We start from the raw sequence: 15870 nt of genomic DNA, 5'->3' as shown, positions 1-15870 counted from the left end.
CTGTATGGCATAAGATAAGCCTGCTGGATCAAGTCAGTGGCCCATCTAATCCAGCATCTGGTTCTCACAGTGGCAAACCTGGTGCCTGTGGGAGGCCTGCAAGACTGCGTGCTCTCTGCCCACCTGTGATTCCCAGCAACTGTTATTCAGTGCAGGTAAAACATGGCCATTGTGGCTGGTAGCCTTTTCTTTCCTGAATTTGTCTAATCCTCTTTCAAGACTCAACTGCCTGTGCGGTCTGCTGGAATGTGAAAGGGGCACCATCTGGTCCTTCACCCCAGGTAGCAAAATTATTTGTTCTGGAACTCTTGCTGTACATACGCTCAGATGCCAGACTATCGGGGCAGACCTTGGTTATATGGTGCCATGTGCAAGGCCAAAATTTAACGCTCTCTGGTAGGGTTCTAGAGGTCCCACCTCCTTCCCAAAGCTGGGCAAGCACTAAGTGGGTTTGGGGAATTCATTAGCACTGTGGTCCTGTCCCAGCCCTGTCCAGGTAAGCAGCAGCAATACTGGTGGCACGAGGATGGCTCTCTACATCACATGTGCCACCACACATGTCCTCATGAAAATTCATTAGCATTTTAATTAGGATTTCTCCCAATATACACATTTTATTGACCATTTTGACAAATATACATATTTTTGCTTAGCATATTTTCCTGTCCGAAGCGAGAGTCAAGGGCAGGTGAGCACCCAGTGTCAGTGACGTTAACTCTTCATTCACAGAAACCAAACCAGTGCAGGCCCAGTGATCACAGCAGCTCTTCCCAGTAGGTCTTGCCCCAATGAGGCAGTTGTGAGGACTGAAGGTCCCCACCTTCCCACCGCTCCCTAAGGCTCCTCTGCCAGTTCCTTCCCTAGTAGCCTAAGGTTCTGGCTTCCTGCCTCTCTTTGCTCTGCCCTCTCCATTTCTCTCTGTGTTCTGGGAGACCAGGGAGGGAGGGGAGCTAGCCACAGCAGGAAGGGGAGATTCCCTGGCTTCTTCAGCAACCTGCCTCATCTCTACCTCTTGACCCCTCTCTGCTTCTGCCTCAGAATCTGAACTGCTCTTGGCACAGCCTCTTCCTTCTCACTAAACCCCGTTGCCTCTTTAGCTTCTGACACCTCCTCCCCCCAGTCTGTTCTCTCTTCTCCCTCTGACCATGTATCATCATCCCACCACCAAACCCCTGGCTCTGAGCCATCTTCCCCTGCGGGGTCCCTTGAGGGGGTCCTCAGCTGGTATCTCCCAACACTCCTTTGCATCCAGCCAATCCATTACATTTCCCTCTTATAATGCATTTGCTTTCACTACTACATGCATCTATATGCCTGCTTTACCTCAGCAGATGCATTTGTGTACACATTACACCCCGCGTTGCAAAATTCAGAGAGATGTGAATTTTGAAGGATAGCCGTGTTTTGGTTCGCATATTGTTGTTTGAAATTTGTGAACTGGGGTAAACTCACATTTCAAGATGACCTGAACCAAATCCCTCCCCCATGCCTAGTGGTACCCTCTCCCTCACAGGTAACATGTAGAGATAAAATACTTCTGCTTACTTTCAGCTGCACCAAATGCACATCCACATGCTTGCTGTCCGAGTCCTGCTGCACCGAGTAAGTCAGGTCCCTGACCCTTTCTGATGTCATCCGCAGCCATGTCTCAATCTCAGGCAAGTGGAGAACGATTTTCCAGTCGGCTCCCGTGTGAAGTGGAGGGGGCTTTTCATACTGTTGCCCGGAATCAATATCTTTCATGGCGTCTTCTCCGCCATCTTGCTCGGTGGTGGGAGTCATGTTAATGACCATGGGGGATGCATCTGCAGCTACAGAATCCAGTTCCTGAGACCTGATGGGAGAAAGTGCTACTTCCATGGCTAATGTCGGGAGCGCTAGACCATAATTCTTCCTGCTGTGTATACAAAAGAGAAGAAAAGCAATTGTTTTAAAAGTGAAAACTTGGATTATAAGTGATCTGCCCACTCCACCCAAAACACACATCAGTTTGGATTGCTAATAATATATCTGCTTAAGCTCAGGAAGGGTTCCACCTTAGCCTCAAAAGCATGAAAAGCAGCCCGTGTGCACCGCAAGCTAAAAAAATTAAATTAAATTAAAATTCTGCAGAAACACAACCCCAATTCAACACTGAGGATAGCTGCTATGAACCTTGCAAATTAAGTAGGTTTCCATAACTGATTTTGCTTCTGCTGGTTTTGAGTTGGCGTGAGAATTTATAGACAGCAATACAGCCTCTGACCACTAGAAATTCCCATTAGCACCCCACCCTCCAGTTTCCGATATTACAGTATTCGTTGTTTATACATTTTCAAGCACACTTTCATTGCCAAAAGACACATAAACTTGCAAGGGACGTGTAGAGTTAATGAAAACTGAGGTTTTATTAAAACTTGAGCATAAGTTGAGTTACATGCAAGGCTGGCTTTGGAAGATAAAAGTGAAAGAATAAAAAACCCCAAGAGTATAATGGGATGGGAAATGGCTGCCAGTCTGATAGCAAAAAAGAAAGAAAATTTTAGGAGGGGAAACAACCCCTCTGCTAATGGTGATCACCAACCCTGCAGAAACACTGGAGAATTTATTTTCCCTTTTGAAGAAATTCAATGAAATGGATCCCAATTTTTCTGCCCACAAATACAGTGGGGAATTTTATGGGGCCATTTCCACACAGCTCCAGTGATAGCTATAGATAAAGGTCATACAGATTACTCTCCCCTCTTCTCCACATTTGAAGACAGCCGTGCAATATCCAGTCGACACATAAATGTTTGGGACTGAGGGTTGAATAGCCTTGCTGTGATGGACTATGTTTCTATCTGGTCCTTAAAAAAATAATCAGTGTAGTTTTATGCTTCAGCAGTGGAAAGCAGGGGAGCGGGGGGGGGGGCTTCAAACCACTAAATAAATTTATGGCAAACAGAAATAGAAATAGAAACAGAAATATGTCAGGGTTCTGCTAGGAGAGACAATAGCCTTGTTTCATCCAATAGCCTTGCTTATCACTTTTATTAAAGGTTAGCTGCCTGAGCACTTCTATGCTGCAATGAACACTTTATAGCCATAATAAATACATAAATAGCAATAATCACAAATGCTTTTTAAAAAATCTCGCAAAAGCATGGGTGTGTATTGCTTATCCCCATGAACATCACTGATATTGCTATCTTTGACATGTGGGCAACCACATTTTGGCAATGAGTACCATTTGTGGAGGAAGAAGTTAGGTTTTTAAAAATAGTCTAAGATACACTGCATCATGCTAGGGGGGCGGGAATCAACACAGCAACAAAAGCTGAACCTCAAGGAAAGGAAACATGCCATATGCAACAATCAGGCAGCAAACATATGCACTTTTTATTGTGCTAAATACTGCTAATCTGGAAAGGTTTAACATGTTCCTAATGCAACACTTCCCAACACAAAACACTGGTGTGGGTGGGTGGGTGGGTGGGTGGGTGTGCTTTATGGTTGCAATATTAAACACACTTTCTTAGGAGTAACTCTCATTGGATTCAGTGGGACTTACTTCTGTGTAAACGTACATAGGATTGATCTCTAAGGATGCAATCCTAAGCACATGCGTCTACTCCAAGAAAGTTTCATTGAGCACACTCAGCGCTTACTTACAAGGAAACATGTCTAGGATTGTGTTGCACATGTGATTTTGACAAATATGCCATAATGTCCTATCTAACAGTGACAATAGCAGCCAAATAGTCCCCACTGAGTGTCACAGTTGCATGGTGCCATCTTGTAATTTGAGAAAACCTTCCCCACTTGAGAACAAAGAAATGCACCTATCGTAATTATTATTTGAACCCAGTCTTAACTGTGCCATTTCAATGAATTTTATGAATTTTATTACAGTTCCTAAACTACTCTCAGCAGCATTACATTCTGAATGCTGGATTCTGATTAGGCCCACAAAATTCACCATTGCCAATCTGAGCATCGCTCACAGGCAAACTAATTACTTCCTACTGATCAATATCTAATACAACCCCAGGAAGCACAACACACAGCACTTGCCCAGTGGCTGTTGTATATAAAACTGACTCCTTGTGAAACTCTCTAAGCTGATCTCTCTCTCTCTCTCTCTCTCTCCCTCTCTCCCTCTCTCCCTCTCCCTCTCTCTCTCTCTCTCTCTCTCTCCACCCTCCTCTCTCTGTGTACTGTATGTGTGTTTCAACAACGAAAATATCACTTAACCACTAACATACACCTTTAGAGCATGTTTCTGTATAAACACATTAAGGAAACCTCTCCTGGGTTGAAGAGAGAATGTTGGAGGAAGATATTCTGGTGACTTTCATTGGCATGAGTAACTGCTGGTCTGCTTCTTCTCATTGCACTCTTGAGTCTGCACAGCTCTTCTCCAGCACTGCAGATACTACCGCTGTCATACTGGCAGCTATTAAAATTAAGACAAATCCTTTCTCCTATTACCCATAACAAAGTCACCATGAATCACTGCCAGTTACTACATATTCTCTCTCTCTCTCTCTCTCTCTCTCTCTCTCTCTCTCTCTCTCTCTCTCTCTCACACACACACACACACACGAAGGCTGAAAGTCTATCACATTTCCACACTGTCAAATTTCTTACAAACATAATCAAAACATCCCAGGCCAGGGCTTTCCAGCCCTTCCCTCCCCGTTCCTTAAAAGCTCACACTTGCTTGCGGCATGTAGAAATCACTGAATAATTGCACCTAATTCACTACATGGTTTCCCAGAAGAACAAAAAAGCTGCCCTAATCCAGCTCCCTAGATACAAAAGGAAAGCAAAGATCTCACACACATTCCCAAGAGAAATGGCATCATCAGGCAGTGTCCTCCCCGGGTTGTCATTCTTCCTACTAATCTAGGAACGCCAGGCTCCTCCTCCCCTTCCTTGTCTTCGTCCACTAGCGTTCTGCTTGGCAGAGCAAGACAACTGTCGTGTCATCTCTACACCAACCTATAAACCAGGCAGGCAAGAGAGCCGAAACAAAATGAGCTTGATGCACGTGGCAAAGTGGGGGGAAAGGCAGGGGACTTGCCGAGAGCCTTATTGCTCTGATGAAGTCAGAAAAGTAGCTAAAATGCCACCACAGGGTTTAAAGAAAAGGTTAACAAATCCAGCTAGGAAATTTTTAGTCTGAGCTAGAGAGCGTTTTGGTCAAGGCTACAGAGTGTTCCAGCTGCTATCCGCCCTAATAAACTAAGTGACCACTCAACAGGATAATTCAGCCGTTTCTGGTAGTCTCCTAATGCACTATTATCTCCTGCAGCTAAATGGATTTAAGGATCCATATTGCTCTGTTGAGAGCCTGCGTTTCCAGAGTCAGAACTCTGCCGACTGATTCACCATTTGTCTGACTCAGTAATAAGGCATTTCCACATATCGCAGCTGCATGATAAGGCTGCATTGGAAGTGAATTATACATGATATAGATACACGGCACCTTTAAAAAGTGAACAAAACAGTTAGAGGTGTGATATAACCAGTGTAAAAAAAGAAAAAGAAAGTAAAGAAAAAGAAAAAGTGGGCATTTCCTAGGGTCGCCATATGTCCCGAATTTCCTGGACATACCTGGAATACTGCAGTCAGAAGCAGTGTCCAGGCGAAAATGTCCAGGAAACCATGTCGGCAGTGTTGTTTTTGCTGATTTAAAAAAAGCTCCAAACAATGGCAACCCTACATTTCTCCTTCTACATCTCAGAGGACACATAAGCTTGACAGAGCATTTTAGATCTTCATGATCTATCATATATTTAGTTATGCATCAGATGGTTACAGTCCAATCCATGAGTCTCTGGTATCAGAAGTATCGAATTAAAGGATTACTGCATAGCAACATGCCACAGCTGTTCCATGCTGGCCTATTCACCTACCGAGCTGACCTGGAACATTGGCAGTGCCTGAATGCCCACACCACAGGGGCACACCACAAATACAATGAAAGAAACAGCTGGGCAAATGTCCCTTTAATACAGCGATCACAAAAACACATCCCGTTCAAACGTAAGGTACAGATGATAACTGCTTTATCTGTGCCTCTTTCTTCCTCCTGGCTTTCTGTGCAGCTAGATGCAAAGCCTTTTATGCAATGTCTGAGATCTGTGCCTCACCCTTAGTGCGTAAGCCAATAAGCTTTCGGAGCTTCTCACAGAACTTGATCCTCAGATTACGCTGACTCAGCAATCCATCAGTGCACCCATCAGTAACAGTAATTGGTTCATGACAGACAAAAACTCATTAAGCATGTTAGGGTACAGAGAAGGGACATGTATCGATCAATGTTGTGTCCCCAGGATAGTGTGTTTCCTAATAAGATCTTAATTCCCTCCCCCCCCCCCAATGACCCATATTGTTAAAGCCAGCCTCCGTTCATTAGGCAGCCATCTGCCTATCATGAAAGCAATTCAGTTTCAATTCCAGAGATCTTAAAAATAAAGGCTGAGGAAAGGTGTTTCGTTAACCACGCTCTCTTGCTGAATTTTAAATCAAGTTACATAACAGCTGGTGCTGGAGGAAACTATTTTTGTCCAGATCACATCTATCCCTCATTCAGCTGCAAGGCAACTAATCTCTTCCTCTTTATAAAATCTATAAAGAAGCTAAACCAGCTAACTTTGATAAAAAGAGGGAGAGAATGAGAAAATTGATCTCTTTATTAGGTAAAACAAAGCATTGGTCTGGTTCCGATGTCACACTAAGCCAAGCCATGGCTTGCCACAAACACGCATGCTGCCAGAGATGAGTCCATGGTTACTGTGCTCTTCCTTGGTCAGTCCCCTGTTGAGCTAAGCCATGGTTTACTTTAGCATGGCGTCTGAACCTAGGCTTCTGGTTTAGCTCCCCTGGACAAACCATGAGCTCATGGTTAGTATGGAGAAAGCTAAACCACAAGCCTGGATTTGGACAACATGCAGCTAAGTCGAACTATTGCTTGGGTCAGCACAGCAGCCAGAACAAGAGGAGAGGGAAGAACAGCCGTGATCTCTTCTCCCAGAGTCCATGCGTTCACATTAACCCATGGTTTGGCTTAGCATGACATGCAAACCAGGTCATTATGCAACATACAGAATATAGGAATACAGGCTTGGATGGTATTTCCCAGCTTCACAAGGCATAGTTTATGAAGCCAGATATAACTGTCAGGCTTCGGTACTTGTCTGTCACCCCTCTCCTCCTTCACTCAAATGCTGGCTTTGAAACTGCATTCCTCACTTGCACATAAGTCTGAGTCACTGTTAGGCCTGAATCAGGGTACTCTGCGTGGTCTTCAAATAAGTTTTACTGAAAGCAGACCTGCTAAAACAGACTAACTTAGTCATGTTAATTAATTCCAATGGGTAAACGGAGTAAAAAAAACTTGAAGACCTCACCCTGTTTTCATCTTTGCTCAACTAACCATGATAATAAGTCTGAATTATTATGTTTGGTTTGGGCATGATGTGTAATTCTGCTGTAATTCAAGTGTAAAAGGAAATTGAAATTGAATTGTGTATGAGGAGAAGTGTGGGGAGGGGTGATGGAGGAGCTGGCAAACCCTATGCTTGTTCCTGGCTTCATAAACCATGGTTAATGAAGCCAGGAAAGAACATCCAAACCCAGTCATACGGTTGATCCTTAGAACAATCTACCACAGGTACAGAATATTATTTACTGACATGTACATTCCACTACAAAAACCACTTCTTGAGTTGCTATATCTGCTGCTGGATAATAGTGTTGTAGTGAGAAGGACAATAACCAGAGAGTTGTGTGAGAGACCTGGGCGAGAGGCAGCCAGCGGCCAGAGAGGAAGAGTCATGCTTGATTCCTGTTTGCTTCAAAGGCTGGGACTATGGGAGAAGCAATACCTTATGGGGTGTGAGTGCTGTTATCCCCTTCATCTTAGGCTCAGGTTGTATATATGTGTAAATAAACCATATATCCTAAAGACAACACAGTCTCCATTGTCCCTCATTCCAAGGAAACTGAACCCCTGCCAAGTGCATGAAACCCCAGGAATCTCACACCACTCAGAGATTGGGGTTGCGTGCAACATTATCTATCTGTAATTTATAGCCAAACACAAAGGAACACCACTACCACCACAAGATAACTGGGTAAAAAGCAAATTAAATACCATGTATTTTGATATGCAGTTTCAAGAGGAAATCCCATCACATATAGAATATTAAACATTTTAAGAGTAGTTTAAGCATCTCAAGTGATGTGGAATTCATAAACACAGGAGGCGGTGGTGAGTGGGTTGTTAATTTTTATATTCAAGTGAATTCTCATTCATTGAATAATAACTCTTTTTTATGAAGCGGCTTCAGAATTAAAGAACTTAATTCAGATAATCCTCATCTTCCTTTACTCATTCCTCACAAGCATTCAAGCACAATGACTTATTTAACTGGCTTTTAAAAATCATCATCATTGTTATTATTACTCCGAGTTGATTCTGGCCTTATGATGGCCTTCCTATTTTTGTTTATTGCTGCTTTTAAAGTAGGTTTTATGTATGTATGTATATATGTATGTATGTGAAGAAGATGACTGTTAAATGCTAGTAAATGCAATTTGATCTACCTGGGCAGAAGAACATTTTCAGTTCAAGACTGGATGAGCTAGAGTTTTAGGGGACAAAAGGAATTTTTCTTACCTATTCATTTTTTAATTTATCCATTTATTAAATTTATATCCCGCCCTTCTTCCCAAAGGAGTTCAGGGCAGTAAACAACAAACAGTAAAACAATAATAATAATAATAATAAATCTTTAAAACATTACACCAAAAGGAAAGCAGTAGGAGGAGAGGAAGTGTGGGTGACCCCAGGGTGGATATCACAAAAGAAGTCAAGGAAGCTGTGCTGCTCTGCTGCTCCTTTCTGCTCATTTACACTCTTCACACAAATGGCATGTAATAATAATAACCATAATTTATTAGTTATACCCCGCCCATTTGGCTGGGTTTCCCCAGCCACTCTGGGCGCCTCCCAACAGAATATTAAAAACACGATAAAACATCAAACATTAAAAACTTTCCTAAACATGGCTTCCTTCAGGTGTCTTCTAAAAGTCAGATAGTTGTATATTCCCTTGACATCTGATGGGAGGATGTTCCACAGGGCGGGCGGCACTGCCAAGAAGGCCCTCTGCCTGGTTCCCTGTAACTTCACTTCTCACAGTGAGGGAACCACCAGAAGGCCCTTGGAGCTGGACCTCAGTGTCCAGGCTGAACGATGGGGGTGGACCGAGGCCGTTTAGGGCTCTAAAGGTCAGCACCAACACATGTAAAGAAGACTTTCATGGTGGGTGACTTTATACACTTCCATACTTTACTTATGTTATGTTACCCTGATATCCTGCATTTCTTCCAAGGAGTTGAAGGTGGCCTAAGGGGTTCTCCCCACTTCCTCTTCTATCCTCACAACAACTGTGTGAGGTAATTTAGGTTAAGAGTCTGACTGGCCCAAGGTGCTTCATGGCTGGGTGGGGATGTAAACCCAGATCTCCCAGGTCCTGGTCCAAAACTCTAACCACTTCGCTACACTGGCTCTCATATGATGTCCCTATTGTAATACCCCACAAATGTCCCAGAAAAACTGAGACATCCCGTTTTCCCCATGAGAGCACAGCAGCCATCTTGGGTACCACGATATCTCGTGATTTCACGCTGCAATCTCATGCAGCACCTCAAAATGCACATTTTTTAATGCAGTGAAAGCGCAAAGTGTGTCTTGTGGGCTCCGTGATCTCTCACATGTCATGTGACTTTCATGGGAGCACAAACAGGAAGTGGCATGTCCCAGTTTGGGACTCAATGTGTTGTGGATTGCCCTATGGACAGGGCACGTGGTCAAACTATGTAGCCTTTTGGTGTCTTCCAGCTCAATTATTCCAGGAGGGATTTTGATTATTTATACCTTTCCTTGATGACTGCCTATGAGAAACCTTTGCCAATCACAAAGTGCAAGAGGGCCACAAAGCACAGTTCTAGAGAGTTAGACTGAATGGACCAGGGAGCTTGTCTCCCACACCCCTCAGGCAGATGTAAAGTGCAATGTGCAATAGCTGGTGCAAATCTATCATTACAAAAGACACACCGTTGGAGGAAAGTGTGTGCATTTTATAACAAGCCAATGGAACCGGAACAGCTGTAATAAAATGTGATCTTCACAGAATGTGTACTCTGCTGGAAGGCTTTACCGTGAAAAAATGGTTTTAAGTATCAGGGCTCCCTCATGTCTCAGGAGAAGAGACCTGTTGAGATGAGAGGATTTCCTATCCATTTTCGCTTGTAACACAAGCTGCTGTTACTCTCTGTGTCTTTCAAAAACAGAGCAATTGGGAAATGGCACAAAGAGAGAGAACAGCTTTAGGCAAGCAAAGACAAATTAGCAACTTCTCGGGAAATTGACAAGAATACACCATGATTTTTAACAGCTAATTAATTATACCCTGACTTTGTCACCTTCAAGGCTGTGTTGTCCACATTGCCAGTCCAAAACCTTGAAAACAATTAAACAGTTAATGCCATGGCTTGTTAATATATTATGCCAAGGGTGGGATGACACTCTTTTATTATGTATTTATTTATTTTACAAATGTGTACATCACCCTAAATCTCCAGGAAGTGTTTCAAGAGTGTGAGATTCTTTTCAGCACCAGACTCTGCTTTCTAAACCAGCTTTTTATCTTTTTAAACTTTCAGGCTACAGGAACTGGATGTTGCACACTATAACTGGCTCTTAGGATCTCTCCTGCGCACACACTCAAATTGAAAAATCCACCTGGGTCACCATCTATACATGAGTTTGTGGGTAATCTTGTCATCTGTGCATCCCAGGACCTCCATACACACATCCCAGCAAGTGATCACAGACCCTCCAAGTGTCCCTATTTTCCAGGGACAGTCCTGGATTTACAGAAGCTGTCCCAGTTTCTGATTTGATCCCAGAATATTATGCTTTTACTTAGGATGTCCCTATTTTCATTGGAGAAAGTGTTGGAGGGTATGGAGTTATGTGACCCCCAAGAAAAGGAGATAAGTAACTATACAACCTTTAAAGGACAGTCCTGTATAGGGGAGTTTTTAAATGTTTGTGTTTTTATATATGTTGCAAACCTCACAGAGTGGCTGGGGCAACACAGACAGATGGGCGGGGTATTATTATTATTAAATAGGACATCCCTATTTCCATCAGAGAAATGTTGGAGAGTATGTGATCACCAAATTAAAATGAGTATTTTCTTCAAGTAGGAAATGTTTACTGATACACACGAAAATTTAATCAACCAAATCAGTGTTTTAAGGAACAGTTTTCTTGTTCCAGTACAGAAATCTGTGACTGTTTCTACACCACTCCATGAAGCTAAAACAATTTAAGTATATCATCTCAAGGAGCTGGTGGAACAATACCATATGGCTGTAATGATACAAAGCATTAAATGTATTCAGGCCAAGTTAAATTTCCCTGTCTTCTGTATAGCTCAAGTTATTTAAACAAAAGTAACAGTGGGTGGCTTGAGTCAAATTACATTCACTGTAGGACATCAAATGATACTATAATTAACCACAAGATTTTGTACAGTTCTGGTTCTTCCTTTGAATAAATGATACTAACCAATCCATTGACTTGCACCTATTCGCATTTTTCCTCCCTTGACATCCGGGTGAACTTCATCAGCGACAGGACATCAAGAAAAATTAATCAACCTTGCATAATTAATTAGTTAAACAAGATATCTCAAGTACACTTTGAATGCCCCAGTAATTTAGATTAAACAATATTTTCAGTAAACTGTTCTCACTGTGTTTACAATGGCAAGGGATTATCACACACACAAAAACCCTTTTAATGACCAAGATATTAAGGAATCCTATTTGTGTATTCATGAACTTATGGGCTATGTAATACCTATTAGGTCCATAAATTACCATATAGCAGGCTTCCTCAACCTCAGCCCTCCATGTGTTTTGAGACTTCAATTCCCAGCATCCCTAACCACTGGTCCTGCTAGCTAGGGATCATGGGAGTTGTAGACCAAAAAACATCTGGAGGGCTGAAGTTGAGGAAGCCTGCCATATAGCATATATTTAACACAAAAAACAGCGACAATTTGTTTTTGACAAAGGACAGCTGGACATATAAAGGGCCCCATTACCTTCAGTAGCTTAGGGCCTCATCCAACCTAAATCCAGCCCTGATCACAGATGGTAGGGAGGTAGAGAGTTGGTGCCCCATGAAGTGATGGCTGGTGCCCACTGGGACCAGAAGGGCAGAATGCCGGGAGTTCAAACAGTAGGTGGAACCAGAGCCAATGGTAGGCATGACCAACTCATTTGAGTTTTGTTTTCATCGTCTCCCCTGAAAGGGGGCTGAAAGCAGAATGAGGTTGGTAGTGCCCTATTTGCTCAAATGGGCCAGCCCCCACTGGTCCCCTGTGAAACACCCCTAATTGTTTGTTTATAAGGGTTCTCATTTGTTTATTACTTTCTCAGTACAGTACTTCCCCTACATGGAAAGACAGGCTCTGGTTGATTGAGCAGGTGAGGGAGCAGACCAGTCATGGGTCCAAGGATCAAGAAGGCGATAGAGGGAAAGGAGGGGCAGATGGGGCTTGTCAGCCTTGGAAGGTGGCCCATCTAGGAGAAGGAAAACTCTGATCCTAAACCTTGCTGCCTTGTGGGATATCCTCAGGAGAAGAAAGGGCTAGGGAATACAATGGTACCTCGGGTTACATATGCTTCAGGTTACAGACTCCGCTAACCCAGAAACAGCACCTTGGGTTAAGAACTTTGCTTCAGGATGAGAACAGAAATCGTGCTCCAGCGGCGCGGCGGCAGCAGGAGGCCCCATTAGCTAAAGTGGTGCTTCAGGTTAAGAACAGTTTCAGGTTAAGAACAAATTAAGTACTTAACGCGAGGTACCACTGTAAAGCCCACACAAATCCATGATGGTTGGATGGCACTTTGCCTTCTGGCAACTCCTGCAACCAAACTGGTGTGAAACTTATTGGTCTTCTTTCCTTTGGACCACATAAGCAAGGCCGAGAGGTAGGTCTTGTTGTCAGGGCAACAAGGACCTCCTTACACACTGCCCAGGCTTGCACCCTGGGGAGGTCACACAGCAGTTTGACAATGGAGGTGCACTCCATTGTCTCTTGAAACAGACAGATGCCAGCAAGTTAGGGCCCCTAAAAGTCTTGCTCTGGCTGGTGAAGTCACTTTGGTGCTGACAGCACAGTGGTTTGACTTCTCCCTGGAGGCGCACTTGGTGGTCTCTTGAGGCAGGAGAATGCCAGCAATTCTGATAGCTAATGTGGGGGGGAATTCAGGTACTCTGACATCACTAGAGGGTTATTTTCTATGAAACGTATGTCCTAGATTTTTTTAGTCTGCATGGCATGGGCATTTTTAGAAAAGGCTTTTCTCTAAATGAGCAAGCTCCTGTAGAGATGATACTGCTGTTAAAACATGTGAAATGTTTGATCTGCCAAAGTTGAAGAAAAATATCACGCAGAAGAGGGTCATTTTATTTTTGCTTCTTATGTCGGAGGAGAAAATAGTTCTAAAAAATTATGTATAGATTACAAAATATACTTTGTTCTAGCCAAAACTGCATAAGGGAGGAAAAGTCATTTAGCGGAACAAATGTAGCTCACTGGTAGAGCATCTGCTTTGTGTACAGGTCGTTGGTTCAGTCCTTGACATCTCTAGGTAGGTAAGGGAAAGTATCCTGTCGGAAACCCTGGAGAACTACTTCCAGTGTAGACAACACTGAGCTAAAAGAACCAATGGTCTTACTTGGTGTGATGTGGCTTCCTATGCAGGCAGTAATAGATGGTTTGTTGATACTGGGTCTACTCACAGACAATAAATTTCACTTACAGCAATCAGCAAGGCTGCACTTGATGCAATGATTCAGCAACTTTCTTCTGATGAATGGGTCTAGACACAGAAAGGTTTGCAATGGAAATCAAAACCACTAGAGAACAGGATTGCGCTATCACTCTAAGCCAGGGGTTGCCAACTTTTGGGGACCAGTGGGTCCATTCCAAATTTTGGGAGAGGATGCTGTGAAAGCCATGCCCAAAAAGGCTGCCATGGGGGTGCGACATAACACAAAACTAGAGTACACTCGTCGTTGCTTCTCTCCACTCCCCCAATGTCCTGCTGGTCCTCATTATGGAGATGCAGCTGTTAATGGCATGAATCCTGCTTTCTCCAGTGCCAAGAAGCAAGCTCAGAGCCTGGCAAGACTGCCTGGGGGTGCCAATGCAGGCTTTCATAGGCACCAGTGACCACAGATGCTGTGTTGGCATCCCTGCTCTAAGTCACCTGTAACCTTCCTCTGCTTGTGAAAGCATATGAGCAACATGCTTAGCAAAATGGTCAGTAGCCTGGAATCTCCAGCTATGCCATACAGAGGTTATCACAGAAGATCCAGATCTAAATTTAATTAACAAATAAGCAATTGGAGGCGGTGCTCCCTTGGGCCTAACTTGGAGGGAAGAGAACCTCTCTGGCCCATGGGCCTAACTAAGCCTGGCAGAGGTCCTATTTTTTGACCCAAGAGGCCATTTCTCCTATGTTTCTTCTCTATTCCATTTCTTAGGAGATGGGGCATTTGATCTGCTTTCTTCCAGATAGAACACTGTACAGTAGTCTTCAAACACATGCTGTTACCTATCTACACTACCCATCTACCCACATATAACAGACTTGCCTCTGAAATGATATATTTTTTTTGCAAGGCATAGTTGAGGCAGGGATAGATGGAGCGCTCCAGAAGGAAATAATTTTTCAAATCTCAACACTGTCCAAAACAAACAGGATGGCAGCAATGTCTGTGATCGACAAATAAAATGAAAGTGTGCTGCTATGGTCCATGAATGGCTTATTTGTGCACAGTTTAACCAGCCAATGGGAGTAGAGTAAAAAGAAAGCACATGTCTCATACTTGACGTCTAGAGGAGCTGGCAGTTCCATAAAGGCACAAACTCATATGCACAGCAGCAAATCTGACAGGAAAGCTATTTGTAGATCCAGTTGTAACACCCTGGAAAGAATTTAGTAGTGCCAAAGCAGCTAAAGCAGAAATTGTGTGCACGTTTAACCTGGGAGTAAGTCCCACTGAGCTGAATAGGATTTACTTCTGAGCATGCATGCATGCCTAGGATTGCACCATAAAGGTACAAGGAGTAGAGATCAAGTCTCAGGGAACTAAGGAAGATGTACTTATGAGCAAATATGCTCAAGATTGCACTGCATGTAGATGCAGTAATAAATATTGATATTGAAATAATGCTTTCCCCAAATATCATATTTTTAATATACACATAATACAAACCTTCCATTTGACATTTTAAGGATGATCATTTAATCAGTACCTATATTGATGAAGATTTCTATGTCCATTTGCTGATTTTTATTCAGGATGTGTAAAGAACTTGCCCAGAATAATTCCAATATTGAATGCCACATGGTTGATTGTACTCAGCAGTTCTTTGCTATGCAATCATCTGGATTGTTTTAGAACGTTTGATAGATACCTTAAATAATGTAAAAGGTACATATCTCAATTTCAGCCATGTTGAAGTTTGCTCTAACTAGATTCTGCTTGAGCGTGCTCTCCCGTTTCCTAGAGCCTCAAACAGACAGAATGCCACCTTATGGGTGTCTGTCATAGCAAATTATTGTCTCCAATGGAGGTGCCCACAGCCAGCCAGTCAGTAAAAATAGACCCTGCTGCTTCCAAAATGCAAATTCAGAGTGGCAGGATTGGATTTGTCCTTAAGGCACATCCTTTGTAGATCTATGCAATATGACAGAAAATGAACATCATAGGAAATATATGTAATGCTGGGGAATAAAAAT

At 43.1% G+C, this 15870-nt stretch overlaps 1 protein-coding gene across 4 annotated transcripts in view; it reads right to left on the bottom strand.

Annotated features, from left to right (window-relative positions):
• The window catches only part of AKAP6 (A-kinase anchoring protein 6), a 239895-nt gene that overhangs the window by 198820 nt on the left and 25205 nt on the right, over positions 1-15870 (bottom strand). For 2 of the 4 annotated variants that reach the window (XM_083608607.1, XM_083608608.1), the window contains exons 1-2: positions 4807-4883; positions 1546-1897 (exon numbers count right to left, since the gene is read on the bottom strand). In XM_083608607.1, the coding sequence (XP_083464733.1) occupies positions 1546-1897; positions 4807-4856 (402 nt within the window). In that variant the 5' untranslated portion in view covers positions 4857-4883. Of the gene's footprint in view, positions 1-1545; positions 1898-4806; positions 4884-15870 lie in introns of those variants that run through there. The other 2 variants (XM_083608609.1, XM_083608610.1) reach the window with 1 other exon arrangement.

The sequence above is a fragment of the Podarcis filfolensis genome, assembly GCF_964270895.1.
Source record: "Podarcis filfolensis genome assembly, chromosome: 1".
Taxonomy (NCBI): Eukaryota; Metazoa; Chordata; class Lepidosauria; order Squamata; family Lacertidae; genus Podarcis; species Podarcis filfolensis.
This window is presented reverse-complemented; position numbering and strand designations above follow the sequence as displayed.